The sequence below is a fragment of the Carettochelys insculpta genome, chromosome 10 (genome assembly GCF_033958435.1).
Source record: "Carettochelys insculpta isolate YL-2023 chromosome 10, ASM3395843v1, whole genome shotgun sequence".
In the NCBI taxonomy this organism is placed as follows: domain Eukaryota; kingdom Metazoa; phylum Chordata; order Testudines; family Carettochelyidae; genus Carettochelys; species Carettochelys insculpta.
The window spans coordinates 37037248-37058106 of NC_134146.1; the positions used below are offsets into that span (position 1 = coordinate 37037248).

Below are 20859 nucleotides of genomic sequence, written 5' to 3' on the forward strand. Positions count from 1 at the left end.
TCCAAGGCGACATTTAAAACCTCAGCCACTTTCCCCGCGGGCCAGAGCTGCAAAACCAAGCGGGCGTGGCCCGCCTCGGGAAGCTCCCCTCCCGGGGCGGGGGCCCGATCCTGCCGCGCGCTCCCGGCTGACGGGAGGAGGCAGTGAGCGCGGCCGGCAGAAGGGGCCCAACGCCCGCTGTCTCCACCGCCACAGGCCGGGGGCGGCACAGCTCACGGGCCGTAGACGTCGAATCCGCCCCAATCACCGGGCGCTAGCAGCCTCCAGCGCGCCAACCCGCCCCCGTCAGGCTGGCGTCCCCATGACCCCTGGGCGGGCTGTGAATGCCCCGGAAGTGGCGGCCCCGGCGGCAACCTGCTACCGTTGCCGCGGCGGTTCCCGTGTGCTGTCGCGAGCTCAGCAACCCAGCCGTGGTTGCCATGGGGACACCGCCCGCACGCGCTGCTCCTGCCGCCGGAGGCTCCTCCAGTGCGCTTGCGTTCTTCCAGCATCCCCCCACCCCCCCAGGGCCCCGGTAAGGAGCAACCCCCTGGCCCTGCTAGGGGAAGGAGCTGCGGGAGCCCATGCACCCCTCGAGCCTGACTCCCAGCCCCTGAGCCCCACGCTTGCGACATGTGCAATGCATTGGTTTATAGGTGCTGCAGTGTCCCCCGGGTGACAAGGTTTCCAGTATATGTGGGGTTTTCAGTTTGGTTCAATGGCTCTCAGCACCCCAGCTGTAAAACTTGTTCCAGCGCCCTTGGGGTTGGGCTATCCCCTGGAGCCAGGACACTGGCCAGTGAGTGCATTGAACCAGGGTGCTCTGCAATTGAAACTGGGGTGTTCTGCAATTCCGTGAACCTGGGCAGCCCTCCCCAAGAGTGTATAGGAGCAAGGTCCCTCTATACTGCTATGGAAATACATCTCCCTACAGAGGGATTCATTCTGAAAAGCCACGTAGTTGGGGTTCCCCCACAGGAGGATGTTGGTTTGGGGTCCTCCATGCAAGGCCATGAACTGTTCACTTCTGTCTCCCCTTCCTAAGTCCTGGAATTGATGGTGTCTCACCCTGTGATGGTGTTAATTTGTCAGAACCATGATATTGGAGGAAGGATTCATCTGCCCCTTACAAACTTCACTGAGAGTACTGTACTCCCTTTCCTGGTGCTCAGACCCAAGTGGTGCATCCCTTTAATGGATGCTTTTTACATGTTGCTTAGTGGAGCAATTGTTAGGAGGCAGTCCCAGCATCCCCTTGGCTGAAATAGCGCCCGGCATAATTGTACTTTAATACTAGGCAGTCTCCCTTCATGTGCCCAGGTTTGTTGGATCATTAAGCTACTACCAGGATTTCTCCCTTTCAGGGGAGGTTCGCTGAGATCACAGGGCTGAACCCCTCTGAAACCATAGGAGTGGGCAAGCTATGGCCCACTGGACCTTCCATTCAGCCCTCAAGCTCCCTCCACTGCTCCACACTAAGGAGCTTGCCTTGCTCCACCCACCACTCTCTGACTGGAGTAACAGGCATACAGTCAGAGCTGGTGGCAGCAAAGGGTTGCCCTTTTTCTGGGGCTCTCCAACTGACTGGGGTCCCTGGTCCCCCATTTAACCCAGTGGTTAATCTGCCACCTGGGAGGTTAAGTCAATGTGCATTTATGGCCCACCAAACAATTTGCCTGCTCAGATGTGGCCCTGAGGCTAAAAGGTTGTCTTCCCTCCCTGCCTCGATCTAGGGCTAGCCAAGCATCTGACTCCTTAAGAGCTTCTGCCAAGCTGCCATTCTTGCTCTCACCCATGGAACTTCCATTCTACTCATGTCGTTCCCTATGTTACGGCCAAAACTACCTTACCAGACTGTTGGTTCCTACAGATAGAATCTGAAAGAATGGGTCCAGAATTGCCTGTCAATATTTGTCTCCACAGAATTAGTTTCTGAGCACAACCAACAGTAGCAAGGTCCTGTAACCGCTGAGCCATCCTCTGCACCCATCAATGTCACCAACTTATGTTCTTTGTCACGTGTTGGCAATTGGCCTGTCATCCTCAGCTGAGAAGGATCAACGCCCACCATATGCAAAACTCTCTCAAGCCTCCACTTGTGCTTTCTCAGCCTTTTATAACTGAACAGGGCAGGTCACAACCCTCCTGACACCCTTAGAGGGGCAGGCCACACTGTTACACAGAGATGTCTGTAACTGTCCCTCTCATTTAATAATTTTTGTTCACTGTCTATAACTGTTCTAATATTACCCCTGCATACGAGACATGTGCTGCTGCCTCTCATGAGGTAGAAGCAGGCCAGGTGACAGTGCCAACAGTATACAAACTTTGTTTCTACATCAAAAATAGAAAACTGAAAACTCTCTGGAAAAACTTTGTGCTAGAAATTGATAACTGCAACCTGGGTGGTCATAATGGCTATTGCTTTTTCTGAAATCCAAGCTGTTTTTCCTCTCTACCATCTCTTTTTCCATTCAAAGGAACACATGAATCATCATACTGGATCATGTGGGTGGTCTATCCATTACAATGTCCTGCTGAGAGTGTGGCCAACACTAGATGTTTCAGAAGAAAGTGCAAGAAACCCTGCAACAGGCTGACAAGGGACAACTTTCTCCCTAGCACTTCCCCTCTTAGTTCCTAACTGTCAGAGATTGATTTAAACACAAAGCATGAGCTTTTTAGTGCCTTCCAAAACTTCTTTTTGATCATTTACTCTTATAATTCTAGATATTCTTGTTGGTCCTATAAATACCCAATCTTTCTTTTTGAATTTTGCTAATTTCTTGTTTTCAAGGACATTCTGTGACAGTGAGTTTTACAGTTTAAATTATGGCTTGTGTAAAAAAGTATTCCCTTATATCAGCTTTGAATTTGCTGCCTTTCCATTTCATTGGTTGTCCACTTGTTCTTGTTTTATGAGACCGGGACAACAGACATTCTTAATTCGATTTCTCTATACACTTATTATTTTGTGTATTGTTTATTCCTCTCTCCTCTCTCCAGTGGTGCTCGCAAACAGCTCATCTTTGGGATTATGACATCCGTCCAGGTGAGATTATGATGTAGAGGTACATGAGTCAGCTACTGCCCTCTTGGCTTCTCCCATTTCTTTCTCTGCTGCTGCTCTTTGAACTGTCAACTTGTGGTACTGTGAGATCCACCCCAGTAGGCTTAAGACATTAGCTATAAGTGAGCTAATCACCTCCTCTTCCAGTTATTTCCCATGTTCCTTTATTAGTATCATTCTGCAACCCTCGAATTTTAAATGCACATATACATTTATTGGGCTTTGCTCGGGTTCTTCAGGGCAGTGGCTTGGGGTGTGGGGAGTGCAGGACACAGGACAGGGGCTTGGAGATGTGGGTGGGGCCCTCAGGGCAGATGGTAGGGGGATGCAGGAATCAGTGCAGGGGTTTGGAGGTGGAGGGTTTGGGGCGGGGGTGGTGGTGACCAATTGCTGCTCCCTGGACTGGCCCAGGGTAGGAGGGGGCTGCACTGCCCAAGCCCCAGGCTTTGTTCCTGGGGGCAGCGAGGTCCATGCTGCCCAGTTGCTGGCTGCTTCACAACTTTGTGAGGCTGTCAGAAGGTGCTTGCCTGCTGCTCCCCTGTTGTCATTCTGGAGTAGAACTGTCCCTGCTACCCAGACCCCTCCCTTTCTGTTTGATGAGAAATAATTGTATACCATGCATATCCCATTTTCCTGGCACAACCAAACCCCGATCTTGCTGTAAGTTATGATAAGGGGAAGCATACCAAATTTGGCAGTTTTAGCTCTTACCATTTCGTAGGAGTTCTTGAACAAAAGGACTCAGAGAGGCAGACGCTCACTCTTAAATATGTAGTAGATTATTCAGATGGCACTTAGGTTGTCCATATTGGTCTGAACCTGTAGAAGTAACGTGTCATGTAAAATGGTGATATCATTTGTAAAACTCTGAGATTATTGAATTATTATTTAATGGATTAGTGGTCAGAGGCCTCAGCTATGATTTGGGGGCCATAGTGCTAGGGGCAGTGGAAACATAAATGCACATACAACATGGTGCCTGTTACACAAAACTCATAGAACAACTGCATGGTCCTGATTCAGCAAAGCATTTAACACATCCTTATCCTTAAGTGTGGATAATATTGTTCTGATGCAGCAAAGCACACATAGGCACATGCTTTAAGTTAAGTGTTTTGTTCCCTTTGAGCCTATAAAGGCATGATGCTGCTTAGGTTCATCAGCTCCCACTGAAATTAAGGTAGTTGAGCAAAAATTCCAGTGCACTAGCAGAATATGAAAATCAGGACCTTTAACAATATAAAAAATCTAATTTCCAGGAGGTATCACTTTTTGCTGCTCGAGTAAATGGGAAACTTTGAAGAAACATTGAACTTTGGGAGAAGAAATTCAAATTGATCCGTACTGAAAACATTTTAAGAGTAGGAACAGATCACCTCTGATGGTGTAAACTTCTGTAGCTCAATGGAGCTGAGCTGTTTTACACCAAATGAGGATCTGCACCATAAAACTTACTGCAAGGGAGGTCTTGAATTTATTTCAAAACAGACCATGTAAGAACTGTTTATTCAATTTAAAATAAATCACTTGACAATAGAGGGCCAGTTCTGCTCTTAGTTACATTTGTAGAAATTGCTGTCACTCAATTAGCTTCAAAGGCTTATACCAAACTTACACTGGTGTAGCTGAGAACAAAATTTGGCCCATATAATTTTATATCAAGAACTTTCTGGCTTACTGGACTAAATTCAGCCCTGGTGTAAACAGCGGCATTTCCAATTATTTTAATAGTGCTTCAGCCAAAGAATTTGGTCTTTTGTGCCTTTACCAATACACTAAGGCTATGTCTACATGGTGCTCTGCCCAAACATTTGAGGCATAAGGGACTGGCGACAGAGGAGGTTTAGCCGGCAGAGGCACATCCACATGGCCTCTGCAGTGCCGGCACCCGCTTCTGCTGATGCTGAACTCTTGCAGGGCTATGGTAATGAGCTTCAGGAGTATGCAAATGGCACACCCAAGAAGCTTATTTTGCTTACCTCTGCCAGCAGCAGCGCTGGGCGGAGCACCGTGTAGACTCAGCCTAAGGGTCAAAATACGGCATCATTTACATTCATTCAAGGTTTCAGTGTCAGTGGGTAACTTCAGTTTCAGTTGCATGGGTGCATCTGAGTTCAGAATCTGCTCCTAAATATTGATCTATGTCATCCTTTTATTGTTATCTAAGTGGGTTAAAATTGGAGCATTGCTGATTTCTTATTTTTTCTCTTTTATAGTTAAAATAAGCACAGATGGTTGACTTTCAGCAGAACCTTGATGCTATCACAGTGAATGTTCATTTCTTAAGAGAAGACACTACAAATCTTGAGAATGACAGTTTGCGGATTTCACAGGAAACACAGGTGACAAAAGAACTAAAGAAAGAAGCTCTACCTGTACACGTTACAGATCGGATATTTTTTATTGATCTAGCTAATAAGCAACAGACAACTATCCCTTTACACATCTTCGAACTGGAGGATCTGGAAGAATTGCACTTGGAAAAAAACTTAATTGAAAGCATCCCTGGAGACATCCATCATCTTCAAAAGGTGAAAGTTCTCTATCTGAATAAGAACTACATACACGACATATGTGAAGAACTTGGGGAGCTGAAATATCTTCAGAGTTTAGATTTAAGTAGCAATCCACTCTCTTCCAGGTCACTGCATATCATCAGCAAACTGCAGACTCTTCGCCAGCTCAGGCTCTATGATGTAAACTTGGATGAGTTCCCAGTGGAAATCTGTAAATGTCTCCATCATGTTGAACTGCTTGGACTCTCTGCCAATAAGCTAAGGCATCTGCCTAAAGAAGTAGTGAATCTGAGAAAACTTAAAGAGATCTACCTGCAAAAAAACAGATTTGAAAGTTTTCCTCTGGAGCTTTGTCAGCTTCTTAATCTGGAAATAATAGATCTGGAACAAAATCTAGTGAGTTTTGTCCCTGAAGAGATTGTCTCTTTGACAAATTTAGTGAAGTTATTTTTAGCTTTCAATAACCTGTTATCAGTCCCTGACACATTGCATCATTGTCAGAGACTGAAGATGCTCGATTTGTCTAATAACCTGCTGCGTAGACTCCCTCCTAGCTTCAAACAGCTCACAGAAATGAATGAGTTTGGTCTGTCTGGTAACAACTTGGAAAAGTTTCCTCGTCAGATTTGCCACTGGACATCCCTTTGCCTTGTCTACCTGAAAAACACTGGCTTGCAAATGCTACCATCTTCCTTTACCAGATTAACCTGTATCAAGATATTAGATCTTAGTGAAAATTTCTTTGATGAATTCCCTAAAGAGATTTGTGCTATGGAAAATCTGGAAATATTGTCACTGGATGATAATCAAATACATGAGGTACTGCTTTCTTTATTTTTGGCCTGGGGTTCTACATACACTAGGCTAATATGCTTCTCAAATGTAATAGTTTGAAATACTTGACTCTGCAATGTAGGGAAATAATTGTAAGTGAATGCTTTGGGGGTGGGATCCATCATTTTGTTTTGTGTTTGTACAGCACCTGGCACAATGGGGTCCTGGACGATGAGTGGGGTTCCTAGGTACTATGATAATTAATACCACTAATAGTACAGGTTGAACCTCTCTAGTCCAGAACTCTCTCATCCGGCAACCTCTATAATCCGGCATGATTTTAATTAGCCTGATGACCACTTATCATGGATGTGGCCAAGTTTTCTGTGGTTCCATAAAGTTTGTTTATAGCCACCAGTCCTGGTTCTCCATGTTTTCTGCTGTTATTTAGCTGTAAGTTACTCCTAGGAGCCCAGTTAGCAGTGGAAATGTTGGTAATATGCCAGACAATATTGACCTTCCATGGTCCAGCAAATTCTCTCGTCCGGCATTGGTCAGATCCTGAGGGTGCCAGATGAAAGAGGTTCAACCTGTAATACAAATCAGTGCAAGAACTGCAAAAGTTGGCTCCAAGGACCTGATAACTTAAGAATATATAAGCCTCTCTATGGCAAGCAAACCCCAGACACCACTATGCCAGGCAACACAGCCACATGGAGGTGCCACAAGCTGGGGAAGCAGAAAGCAAAGGATTCTGTTCCTGGCTCTGCCACTGTCTAGCTATGGGATCCTGGGCAGGTCACTTCACCTCATTTTGCCTCAGTCTCTTGGTCTGGAAAACAGCTGCTGACACACACTCACCTTTGCAGAGCTCTGCAAGATCTTTGCCTGGAAAGCACCACTGTAACAGTTGAATCTTATTTTACAGGGAAGAGGGCTGGGCTACCCACTGCAGAAGGCCAAAATGTTTCCAATCTCCCACACAGTGAGACTTCCTATTGTTACTCCTCTTCTCACCCTGTGGACATGCCTTTTTGCTGGGATGGCCTCATCCACCTTAGCCACAGGATGGGGAAGCTGTGGAGCAATATCAGTTACCTTCCCTCTCTCATTTCTCCTTCATTACTGTTCAGAGATGTGTGTACCATGATTCAGGCTCCTCTCTACCAGGCCATGGATTTAGGTATCATTAACCTGCCACCTCCCACTGTTCTGACTAGCCCCATGCAATGAGCGTCAATATGGAATCTGTCCTGCCACTTAATTTTTAATCTATTTAGATATCTACAGTACCTGTTTACAGGATGATAACAGGAGCTATCTAAGGTATTCTAATTATTCATTGTTTTCCTTTAACATTAATGATATCTTGAAACTGTATCCCAAGGCATCACAAATCCATTCACTGCTAAGTATTCGATGGCCCCCAGGCTGCAACGAAGTCCACGCAGCTACTGATGTGCCACACCTTGGCTTCAGTAAGGATAGGAGATGAGATTTGCCAGGAATTATGATATGGAAGATGTGTATGTCAGTGCTTTACTTTGGAGTTTTCTTTTATGCTTATGCAGTGTTCATTATAAGGCAGGGGTGGCCAAACTTACTGACCCTTTGAGCTGCAGACAATCACCTTCAGAAGTGTGAGAACTCAGAATGCCTGCCAGGGACTGAGGCTTCAGTCCTACAGTGGGATGGTGGAGGCTTTGTGGCTTCTCCTCCATGGGAACCACCTGCTGAGGCTCAGGGCTTCTGCCCTGAAGCCCCAGCAAACCCTGTCTGCAGGGGTGAAGCCCCAAGACACGTACTCACTGCAAAAGAGTCCCCCACCCCACCACCCTACTGTGGGCCTGAAACACTGAGCTGCTCCACAAGCTGTACTTTAAAAGAACTACATGTGGCTCACCAGCCACAGTTTGGCCACCTCTATTATAAGGCACTCTGCACAAGCTGTTTGTGATGTGGGACACTGGTATCACAAACACTGACATCCCTCTACCTGTGGCGGGGAGGTGAGTGTTGGATCCCCATTGTGCTCCAGGCCACGTCCCTCAAAACCCCCTTCTCCTCAGCCCCACCGCCACCTTTCCCCCCAGCCTTTGCCCCTATTCTTCCTCTTTCCACCCCTTCCCCTCTCTTACCTCAAGTACATTCCTGCCCACTCCTTCCCCTGGTGCTTCTGGAATGCTGCAGATCAGCTATTTACAGTGCTCCAGAAGCACAGGGAGGGTAGGGGACAGTGGGATTTGGTCAGTAAGGCCACCAGTAGGTGAGAGGCAGGAGGTCGAGCTTGGCTGCTGGTGGGTGCTCAGCACCCACAAAGTTTTCCCCATGGGTGCTCCAGCCCTGGAACACTCATAGTTTCAGTGCCTATGACTGTTACACACCACCCAAAGTCAGGCAGTTGCTATGATAACACGTTCTCAAAGCCATTTAAGTGAATGAGTGACGGACAGTAGCTTATTAAACTTGTGGGCAATAAAACTACTGATAGTTATTACGTTTGCCAAGTTAGTTTCCTAATCTTGAGGTGTATCAGAGCCTCATTCCCCCAGTAACCAATTGCCACTGACAGGAAAATATTCCGTCAGGAAAAAAGGAACCAGAACCCAAACATTAAAAAAGCTAGGGTGTGTTGAAGAGTAGAAATTAGAAGCTAAAAGAGCCCAGTTATGTTTATTCCTATATTTTTCTGACATAATGGATAAGAATTACATTTGCCCAGTATCAATAAATGTGACCTACTCTGTAAAATAGAGCAATTGGCAAGTTCACAGTGAATGTAAAACGTTGTTAACGCTTGTAGATCCGTTATCTGATGCTAGCCTAGGGGACAGTTATACAGCTGAACTCTATCAATATATGAATAACAATAATGGGTGTCTTCCTCTTAGGGCAACGAATACATTTCTCTTTGGTGATTTAGTGCTATCTCCCCATCATCTGCCAGGAGACTGTGATTTGTGTTAGTTTTCCATGAAGGCTAAATTTGTGGAAATGGTAAATTATGCAAATATGCCAAATTAACATTTTAAACTATCTTCTAATGCACGTGTCCATTCAGAGGGATTGGCAAATGCAAGAGAAGCCCTTGCATTTCACTGCTGAAAGGAACATAGGCTAAGAATTAGCCTAATTTAGATAACAGTTTACAGACAGAGAGACCTTTCAGTAAGGGGCATAGCAGGGAAATGTTGCAAAAATTTCAGCCATAGTTTGGCAGTATAATACAATGTGTCCAACATGTAATTCTTCATTGATCCTTAGTAATGTGAAAGAGTATTTTCCAGAGCAGCAAACAGGTAACAACAACACTGCATTTAATGGCTATAAATGTGTCTTTTTTTAAAATAGTATGTTTTGGAACATACCTAGATACCTCCAGAGGTGACAGGACTCTGTAACTTAAAATGCCTTGGTCTGACTGGAAACAGATTCAGTGTCTTTCCAGAAGAAGTCTTTCTCCTTGAGTCATTAGAAAAGTTATATCTGGGACAAGATAAAGGGATCAAATTCAGGATGCTACCAGGGGACATCAGCAAACTGCAGGTAGGAATAACAGGAACCACTCTGCTGGCAGGGCCATACCTAGGGGGGAATAGGGCCAGAGGCAATCCCGTCCCCCAGCACCCCAGGGTTGGGCCCCAGGGCAACCCCCCCCGCCAGCCAGACCCCACCTCTGCTCTATCCCTGCCGCCTCAAACCGCACTCCTGTTCTGCCCCCTTGCTGAAGTCCTCTCCGCTGAGCAATGCGAGATAGCGATGTGGATTATGGGGGGCTGGGTGTTCTACTTCCTGCCATCATGGTGAAATGGAATGCTCTGGGTTGGGAGAGAGCAGCAGTGCAGAGCAGATGAGGCTTCCAAGCCACCCCAGCTCCCACCGCTGTGGTGAGTGCAGGCCGTTGGGGGGTGACCCCTTCAGCTGCCCTATGCCAGGCCACCCAGTAATCCTCCAAGATGCCCTGAATCCTGTCCATAGGATGGCCAAGGCAGCTGTTGCCTGGCCCCCTCAAAACGCAGGGCCTGTGGTGACCACCCCAAAACATCCTGAGGCCACGACAGCTCTGCTGCCTGGTATCACAAAGAACTACAATAAAACTGAGTTGTTTGAAGAGTGTGAAGCCTAATCCTGCAGGCCTTCCACAAATGGGCTTTCCATGGGCTTCAGTGGGATTAGGCACAGAGGCCTGAGTGTGTTAAGCTTCCATTTAAGGCACACAGAGCCTTGCAAAACTGGGCCCATTGAGAGCTGTCAGGATTGGGTAAAATAAGTGTAATAAACAGATTTTGAAGTTGAAGGGCCTAAAACAAATATATCTCAAACCTATGCCATGTAGATCATCTCCACCTCCTTGTGTGAAATATGTTCTCTTTCTAATCCCATAAAACGTGTTGGGCCTCTACAACAGGGATGTAGCATTGCTAAACCCACGTTTTACTGGGTGATCAGCCACCACCAACCCCTCGACAATAAGCAGCTTCACAATTGCAGATGGAATTCATATTTTTCCTTCTCTCTGCCTGCCTGCAGAGCCGTGGCTCTGCATTTCAAGAGGTTTCTAGCATGCAGGACTGGCGAAAGAACCACAGAGAGTGCCTGTGCACTACTATGAACCAGGGCAAGGGAAGTAAATCCTCATGCTTTGATAGGTCATGCTGCACTTTAGAAGTACAGCACCGTTCTCTGAGTTTAATTTATGCAGTTATATCACACATTACTACAGTACCTGAGCACCCAACTGTGCTATTGTCAGTTTTACGCTTTGCATTTTGCTGGTGTTCACTTGTGCACTGTGCAGTGATCAACTTAAGGAAGAAATAATGTGCATGATTTTTTTTTTATTTTAAATAAAACATTTTTTCCAGAATCTGAAAGAGCTGTACCTAGAGAACAATTGTCTGGAATACTTGCCACCTTCTATAGGCTTGCTGAGCAACTTAGAAATAATTGACTGTCGCAACAACCTCCTTAAAGAACTGCCAGACTCCATATGTCAAGTACAAGGTGAAAAAAAAATCCTGTGCATTTCTGTCTGTAAGGGCAGGGCACAGATTTAAGCAGGGGTTTCAAAGTCCAAAAATCTTCCTCTTTTCACCCATTCAGATACCTTTCCTGGGCCAAATGAGAGACTAGCTTTAGAAAGCCGTATAATTAGAAATTCTTATTGTCTGTTAGTCTGTTGAAGACTTTTCCATATAGAATAGATATTAACCACAGGAAAGTTATATCTGCATATATAAGTGCCATTGATTTTTCAAACTGGTCAATTGATGACAAAGTACAACAATTAACAATTCTTGGGGTTTTCTTATCAGGAAAGCATTATGCTATTTCACAAAACTCCGGAGCATGAGGCACAGATGCAGTGTAGGTGGTGTTTACGTAACCCACACCCACACAGTGTGGCCTTCTCTCCTCTCCTAGAGGTGGTTGGGCTACAAATAGAGGTCAATAAGCCTGCTTCAGCCTTGGCTAACAAGTGTCTTTTAAGCTTAGAGGATCATGTGTTAAGTTCACCAGTTCCAAAGTCTGTTTCTTATTGCCAGCAAATCACCTGAGGATGGTATATCATTTCGGAAGTGACATTTTCTTCTAGTTCCTGCTATAGGAGAAAAACAGTTTTGTATTCTTTCAATTACTTTAAGTCCAAATCTAGTAACATGTAACTCATTAATTTGGAAATAAAAAGGCAGAACATCAATAACACCCTTCTTGTGGCACTTTAAAGAGTAAAATTTATTAGGGTAATAACAGAGAGGTAGTTGTGTTAGTCTGTATCTTAACAAAACAAAAAACACTCATGTAGCACTTTAAAGACTAACAAAATAATTTAAGTAATGAGCTTTCATGGTGCAGACCCACTTCTTGGCCGTGTCTACACTAGCCCCAAACTTCGAAATGGCCACGCAAATGGCCATTTCGAAGTTTACTAATGAAGCGCTGAAATGCATATTCAGCGCTTCATTAGCATGCGGGCAGCCATGGCACTTCGAAATTGATGCGGCTCGCCGCCGTGCTGCTCATCCCGACGGGGCTCCTTTTCGAAAGGACCCCGCCTACTTTGAAGTCCCCTTATTCCCATCTGCTCACAGTAATAAGGGGACTTCGAAGTATGCGGGGTCCTTTTGAAAAAGAGCCCCGTCGGGATGAGTCGCATCAATTTCAAAGCACCGTGGCCGCCCGCATGCTAATGAAGTGCTGAATATGCATTTCAGCACTTCATTAGTAAACTCCAAAATGGCCATTTGAATGGCCATTTCGAAGTTTGGGGCTAGTGTAGACGTAGCCTTTCAGATCTGGAGATAGTGCTATACTGGTGAATTGGCATGCCAGTTATATAACAGAGAGATGGAAAAACAAAAAAATTGACATGAAATGAAAAAAAATGAAAACCAACAAATCAGGCACAAAGGACAGAAGTGGGGGAAAGGTGGGAAAGGGGAGAGAATTACTGTAAGTGTCCTGCCTGAGATCACCACAAATATGAAAGATGGGGAAGCTGTCTTTGTAATGTGTAAGGTAATTACTATCTCTATTGAGGCCAAGTAGCAAAGTATCACATTTGAGCACAAACTCTAGTTCAGACATTTCCCTTCGTAATCTGGTGTTAGAGTCTCTTTGTCTTAAGACATATAGGCTACGTCTACGCGAGCCCAAATCTTGGAAACAGCCATGCAAATGGCCGTTTCGAAGATTACCAATGAGGCACTGAAATGCATATTCAATTCCTCATTAGCATGCTGCTGGCTGTGGCTCTTCGAAAAATTGCTGTGTTTCGCTGCTGTGTGGCTTGTCCAAACGGCTCTTTTTCGAAAGGACCCCAGGAACTTCGAAATCCCCTTATTCCTATGAGCAGATAGGAATAAGGGGAATCAGCAGATAGAATCAGCAGACAGGAATAAGGGGATTTCGAAGTTCCCGGGGTCCTTTCGAAAAGGAGCCCTGTCTGGACGAGCTGCACAGCAGCGAAACACAGCAATTTCGAAGAGCCCCAGCTGGCGGCATGCTAATGAAGTGCTGAATATGCATTTCAGCACCTCATTAGTAATCATTTGTAGACATGGCTGTATTCTCAGGTCTTTAGCAGTATGGCCCATTCCACTGAAATGCTCACTGACAGGTTTATGTATATTCAGATTGCTACTGTCTGCTTTATATCCATTCATTCTTTGGCAAAGTGATTGTCCAAGCTATCCAATATATATAACAGAGGGGCATAGCTGGCATATATAACATTGGTTGAGGTACAGGAGTATGAACCCATCGTCCTGTAACTGATGTGGTTAGGTCCAGTGATGGTGTCCCCAGAATAAATATGTGGACAAAGTTGGCAATGGAGTTTGTTGCAGGGAAAAGTTCCAGGATTAGCATTACTGTGGTATGGCTTGTGGTTGCTAGTGAGAATTTTCCTGAGGTTAGGTGATTGTCTGTAGACGCAAACAGGCCTCTCACCCAGAGCCTCTCGGAGCATATCATCATGTTCTGGTACAGGTTGCTGATAAAGCATTAGAGGGGTTTGAGCTGGGGACTATAGGTAATTATTTATTAGGGTATTAGGGCATAAGCTTTTGTGAGATACAGCTCACTTCCTGAGATGCTGAAGGGGAAAAAAAAGGGATACAGAGATGGAAATGTGACATCAGTGCTAATAAAATCATAGTGGATGTGGCTCATCTCCAACAGAGGTGAGAAAGTGGGAAAATCTGAATGAGAAATTGCCCGTGCATTGTAATGTGAATGCCACTTCAGATATGTGGCTCTCCTCTTGACTGGGACTCGCTGATTTTCACGAGCCTATAAATTTAGACCCTCCTCTGGAACCCCCACTCATGCATCTGATGAAGTGGGTCTTTGCCCACGACAGCTTACGCTCCAAAATCTCTGTTAGCCTATAAGGGGCCACAGTGCAAATATTTCATACCACTGCAATGTATTGTTTTATTGTAAGCACACCCCAGGGAAACACTCCAGATTATTATTGGACTGTGCTTTGCAGTTTTGTGATTTTATTTTTTCAGGTTTGCGAAAATTGTTTATTCAGAACAATCAGTTGTTTGAACTTCCAGAAAACTTGGACAGTCTTCAGCAGCTCCAGCTTATCTTGCTGGATGGGAATCCTATGACAGACCCTCCAACTGAGGTGTGCAACCAAGGGAACGTGGCTATCTGGGAATATTTACAGGAAAAGAGGCATCAAAAGGCCATGGCAACAAAGGTACAAGGCATAAGAGATCTACGTCACTGCACAAACTTTATTATTATTATTATTAACCCAGTGTTTTATGCAGCAGTATTCTTCTGTGTCAGCTCTGATCAGCAGATACTGATTGTGTGTTACGGAGTCTCAGTCTCATTGCCAGATGGGGACTGGCCACAGGTCCATAATACGGATCCATTAATCCAAAATTCCTGCTTGGGGAGGAAGCTATAAACTGCATCCTCTAGTTCCAAACCCATAGAGCCTGGAGACACAGAAGCTGCGTCTACCCTACAGTTCCCTTTCAAAAGGGGAACACAAATGAGGCAAATCAGAAATGCAAATGAAGTGCCAATTTACATCTCACACTTCATTTGTATAATTGCATTTTCAAAGGAGTCTTTCAAAAGGAAAACAGCAGTGTAGACAGGGTTCTTTTGAAATAAAATCCCATTTTCAAAAGCAGCCTTCTTCCTGAAAAAAAATTAGGACATCATTTTGCTGTGATATGTATAAAATGAAACAGTGAATTCACACTGCTGCAGCTCTTTTGGATAATGATGATTGCTATTGGCTCCTGAATTACCGAGGTTTGAGTATCACTGCCCTAGATGGTTATTATAAGCTCAGTCTACAGCATGAGTGGGGAGAAGAGGAGGGGCAGACATTAAGCCAGAGGCAGTTCATCAGGGTTAGCCCATGAGAGGACACCAGTCTTTAATTTACCTGAGTATCTGCAGCTACAGCGATTTGCATCTTCTGTTAGCTGCAGAAAGCACCGTGGACAACGGCACCATTTCCTGCAGCTCCTGTTGGCTGGGAACAGCAATATGTGGCCAGTGGGCGCTGCAAGTGGCCATACCTGTGGATGTGCAGGTAAATGAAGTGCCAGTGGTCTGCCAAAGACTAACCTGGCTGAACTGCCTCTGGCCCACATACTGCTCACCCCTGCAGTAGACAAATGTTGCTCAAAAGATGGCGATGACGGAGAAGGGGCAAATGCTCAGTCCCTGATTCTCCAGTACTTCAAATTCTTCCCTTCCTATCATTATTCTCTCTTACTATTTCTAAAACATTGCTACACAGCATCTGAAGAGAAACAACTTCCCCTTCTCTGGGCCCAGCCTAGGACCATTAGCTGGGTCCAAATTGGCTGTGGATACATGAGCTAATGTAAAAGCCAAATCTGGGAAGAAGATGATTTCATTTAACTTTAACTGAAGAGTCGAGATAATGAGAGAGTTCCCTCTCTTTGTGAAATTTTAGTCTAATTTTAAAATATCATGGGGAAATAATCAGGAAAATACAATTTTATTGGCTGGCAGATCCTCTTAATTTAGTCCCGTCATGAATGTAACTGTTTTACTCCTGAAGACCTCAATGCATTCAGCTTTTTGCAGACATAGTGCACAATACTAGCAGATGTAGTGCTCATTTCAATTGTCCGATGTCATTTTCTTCTCTTCTAGGTAACAGTATTGTTTTATTCTCTCTTTCAGATCCAGGCTTGGTGGCGTGGGCAGATGGTGAGGAAGGGGCTTGGAATTTTTGCTGAGCTTCAAAAACTGCTAAAGAAAGGAAAGAAAGAAAAGAAAGGAAAAGAAAAGGGGAAAGAAAAGCCTGGCAAAGGTGCAAAAGGCAAAAAGCAGTAGTTCTCCATATGACTTCTACATCAAGCTATTTAGAGCCCTTATACATTAGGAATGCAGATATAGAGACAGGCAAGAAAATAAGGGATAATCAACACTAAAATTTACAGACCACCACCCATTGCAATTAAAATATAACAGATTGTTGTATGACCAGTTTTGTGCATGTGTGAAAATTACTCCAGTTAAATAAGTTTGGGAAAATTTGTATCATTGCAAAACACCAGGGCAGTTAACTAACTGCAAATGAATTGTATCTTTGGAGCTCTCTGCTGACTAAATGATTTAAAATTCATGTCTCCTGTAATGAGAATGGTTTAATATTTTCATAAGAATAGCTGGCCATGCTGGGTCAGACCAATAGTCCATCTAGCCCAGTATCCTGACAGTGGCCTGTGTCACTGCGAATGACCAGAACAGAATATCACTGTCTACTCCTACCTTCTGGCAAACAGAGGCTAGGGACACCCAGAGCTTGGGATTGCCTCCCTGTCCATCCTGGCTAATAGACCTCGACGAACCTTCCTATAGGAACATATCGAGTTCTTTTTTACCTTATTATAATTTGGTCTTCACTGTCTCCTAGCAAAGAGTTCCCCATGTTGGCTGTGTTGCATGAAGTAGGATTTCCTTTCATTTGTTTTAAACCTGCTACCTATTAATTTCATTGTGCAACTCCTTGTTGTTCTGGTGTTATGTGGAGCAGTACACAATATTTCCTTATGCACTTTCTCCACAACTGTCAAGATTGTATAGACTTCTATCATTTTCCCCTTAGTTGTCTCTTTTCCAAGCTAAAGAGCCCTCGTCTTTTAATCTCTTCTCATACAGCTGATGACTCTTACAACCGATATAGCTATTTCTCTCAGGGATGTAAAAAATCCCTATATCCCTAAGAGATGTAGCTGTATCAACCTAGCCCACAGTGTAACTAGCATCATGTTAATGTAATAATTCTTCTAGTCAATCTAGCTACTGCCTCTTGTGCAGATGGATTACCTACACTGACAGGAGAACCTGTCCTTCGGACATAGGTAGTCTGCATGGAAGTGCTATAGCACTGGTCTGGCTGCACTCTTGTAGAGTTTTAAGCATACACATGGCCTTATACAGCACTTGGCTCATCACTGAGGCACAGCCAACTCTGGGGCAAAACATAGCACAGTAGCACTGAACAGAGCAATACTACACATGAAATGAGGAATGGGGAATGTTAGTTAGGTGAAATATAAATATCTCCATTACCATCCTACTTTTATTTTAAAAAATGTCTAGATTTGTGCAAAAAAGTTGTCACAATTTTTGCTTTAAAAAGGGAATAGATGTATTACCAATGATACTGGGTTTTGTGTACTCATTACTAGCACAATTCAAATTGGTTCCCATGCCTTTTGGCCAAGCAGCAGTGTGAACACTGCTACTAAAATGCTCTTTCCTCCTGTAAAACATTACAGCTGGACATACATAATTTGCTAGCCAGCATGAACGAGGGTCTAATATCTCATAGCCCTACTCACATCTCCTATCCCTGTTTACATAGCAATATCCTCTGCATATCACCAAAGCACCCATAAATCATCTTTATATACCTAGTTATAAGCATATATGGGCACATATCTTTGTGATGAAAAGCCCTTGTCTTCAAAAAGATACACAATGGCCAAAGCTACCTCATGTCATTGAACGCATTTATCCCACTTTGTGGTGATGGCCCCAGACATAACATTCCCAGGCCCACCATAAGGGACTAATCAAAATCGGTTCTAATCAACTAAAATCTGTCCGTCAGTTGTACAAGGGAATGTGCAAACTTTGGGACAAATGGAGCATGAGTGTGTAGACTGGAAAACTAAGGTGTCCATATAACAGCGTTTAGCCCACTGGGTCACCTTCAGTCTATGACTTTTTTTTCCAGGGACAATGGGTAAACATCCTCCTCATAGAAAGACAAAAAGTGGGGGAATGTGGTAATGATGGCCTGACAGTCAGGCTTGGTATAAGGCTAAAGGCTCCAAACCATGGTTAATGCTTAGCTAAAACACCTCAAGCCTGAATAATATAGGGTTAAAGCAAAAACTATGAGCTAGATAGATTCTGCTCACAGGAATTTGGCAGAGAGAGGGCTGATCAGAACATTACCCCAAAGTGCTAAGTGATACACATAAACACATCGTGCTTGGTACCATGCACTCCCCATACCCTCCCCATAGATAACAGCTTAGCACCAGGTACTTTCTGACCCAAGTTCAGGAACAGGTTATAATGACACCATGATGGACAGTGTTGTTTTGATGGTACCACCACTATCCACAAGTTAATGGGTAGATCTAGTTACGTCGGGGAGTGGGGAGAGAAGATGTATTAGAATGAAGGGGCTGTATCTGGATATGTAATATGTATGTAACTTGTTTGTACCTGAGTATAGAAGTGCATCTCACACTGAATGTATTGCTCGGTTTAGGGACAGTATTGGGGCATTCTGGCCTCCTGAAAATATACTGAGGCCATTGTTGTGGCATATGTAAGCACCAACATAAAACTGTAGACACCTAAGCTAAGTGCCCCAGGGGTTGGAGACCATACATCAACGACAATAAAACCTAGTTCCAGTGCCTCACTTTATTTGTGGTTCTTGGGGGCTCTCCGAGGTCTGCAGTGTTGGCTAACCACAGAGTCTTCACTGTTGTCCAAAGAGAGCACACGCACATGGTCAAGCTGATTAACATCAAAAGGAGCAGATTGGATGCTCGACTGCAGGGGGTATTGGAGTGGTGCGTGTACTGTGAAGAATAGTGGAGATGCTGGGAGGAGACACTGGGGCCTCATTCTCAAGACCAGGGGCAGTTTGCTCCCTGTCATGATGCAAGGGCAGCTGGTTGAGGCAGTAGCACAAGCTGGAAGTCAGTACTTCTCTATAGGACTCCCTCCCCTTCCCAAGCCCAGGAGCCAGGGTAGGTAGGCACTAGCTGCTGTGGCTGCAGGGAAGGGACCACTCAGGGTATAGAAACAGGTTTCTGAGCTTCAACATCCACTCCAGAAAAATCCCAGACATTGCCTCATATTTGAAAAACCTACCCCGACAGAGGATCAAATAAAAAAATGAAATTAATCTTTGGGAAAACCCAAAGGTATGGCAATCCTCAGCATGCCACACTCCCTGAAGGGATGTAGAAGCATGGACCGACAGAATGCTTTCATCCTGGAGCTCCCAACATAGCACTGGGCCTACATTCCATAATTAAGGATTTGATTATTAGATTGTTACCTTTTGTAGAGAGTCTTTGAGGTTATCTATTTAATAATCTTCTGATGAGCACAGTGGCTGGGGCATGTTAGGTAGAGTGGGATGGAATTTTGCTCTGGTATTTGTGTTGGCATGCTAATACTTCTAGGGTGTGTCTACACTAGCCCAAAATTTCAAAATGGCCATTTCAAAGTTTACTAATAAAGCACTGAAATACACGTTCAGTGCCTTATTAGAATGCCAGCAGTCGCGGCACTTCGAAATTAACGCAGCTCGTCCAGATGGGGCTCCTTTTCAAAAGGACCCTGGCAACTTTGAAATCCCCTTATTCCTATCTGCTGTTAGGAATAAGGGGATTTCGAAAAGGAGCCCTGTCTGAATGAGCTGCATCAATTTCGAAGTGCCGTGGCTGCCGGCATTCTAATGCGGCGCTGAATATGTATTTCAGCGCTTCATTAGTAAACTTCAAAATGGCCATTTCAAAGTTTTGGGCTAGTGTAGACATAGCCCTATTGTATTGGGTTAGTAGGAGATATTTTAGTCAGCTGAGGACACAATTGCTGTTAAGCTCATACAAAGCAGGTTCTTTGTAAGCAGTGTTTTAAATCAAAAACAAAATAAGATGTTTCCAGCACTTTAAACCTTGCTATAGGAACAAAACATGACAATAGTTTAAATTAGGAAAGGTACAGGTGTGACTGGAAGAGCTGATGCAGGGGAGGAATAGCTCAGTGATTTAAGCATTGGCCTGGTAAACCCAGGGTTGTGAGCCCAAACCTTAAGGGGGGCCATTTAGGGATCTGCAGCAAATAGATTTAAAAACAACAAAAAACCTGTCTGGGATGGTGATAGATCCAGCTCTGAGTGCCAGGAACTGGACTCAATGGCCTCTGAAGGTCTCTTTCAGCTCTGAGATTAGGAAGGAGAGCTAGAATGTTTGGTAGAGATCAAACAGAGTAGGTTATTGTAATCAAGGGTATCCATGCTGAGGATAAGCAGATAAAGCTGAGGGTCTATAAATATCAGACAAATACTTAAAAGGACTGAACTCTGCTAGGGGATATCAAAGGAGGAAGATATTTCAGGATATCATTGTATTGTCTCCATTTCTGTGCCACATAAAAGTAGGGAGCATTAGAATGTTTACGGTGCCATGTCAGAAGAAAGATTCACATAGCATGTTTATTGCTAGAAAGGGATACAGTGAGAGCCCAGGATTTAGGAAGTAAATGTTAGTCATGTGGAACAGAAACTGAAGCTCTTAGCTTCTTTTTGATGTTTGTATTACACAGCACTATCAGTAGTCAGTGCTCCCCTCACAGAATTTCTCTTCTGAAAAAAGCTGGTTGCAAACTAACTTTTATGCCACATCAATCAGGTATATAAGTTGATTTCAGTTTTGCCTCCCAAAACAAGGAAGGGGACCATAT

The 20859-nt window shown here is 44.4% G+C and overlaps 2 protein-coding genes across 7 annotated transcripts in view; one reads left to right on the top strand and one right to left on the bottom strand.

The window, feature by feature from the left end:
• Positions 1 to 317, bottom strand: part of LRRC34 (leucine rich repeat containing 34) — a 30801-nt gene extending 30484 nt beyond the window's left edge. For all 6 annotated transcript variants that reach the window (XR_012646881.1, XR_012646884.1, XR_012646882.1 and 3 more), the window contains exon 1: positions 248 to 317. The gene's annotated coding sequence lies outside the window, so the exon portion shown is untranslated. The remainder of the gene's footprint in view (positions 1 to 247) is intronic.
• A 2671-nt stretch (positions 318 to 2988) lies between these two features.
• On the top strand, positions 2989 to 19550 carry LRRIQ4 (leucine rich repeats and IQ motif containing 4). The gene is made up of 6 exons (XM_075004543.1): positions 2989 to 3031; positions 5266 to 6384; positions 9712 to 9885; positions 11205 to 11343; positions 14358 to 14554; positions 16036 to 19550. The coding sequence occupies exons 2-6, from the start codon at positions 5281 to 5283 to the stop codon at positions 16186 to 16188; spliced, it is 1767 nt and encodes a 588-aa protein (XP_074860644.1). The 5' UTR covers positions 2989 to 3031; positions 5266 to 5280; the 3' UTR covers positions 16189 to 19550.
• The last annotated feature ends 1309 nt before the right edge of the window (positions 19551 to 20859 follow it).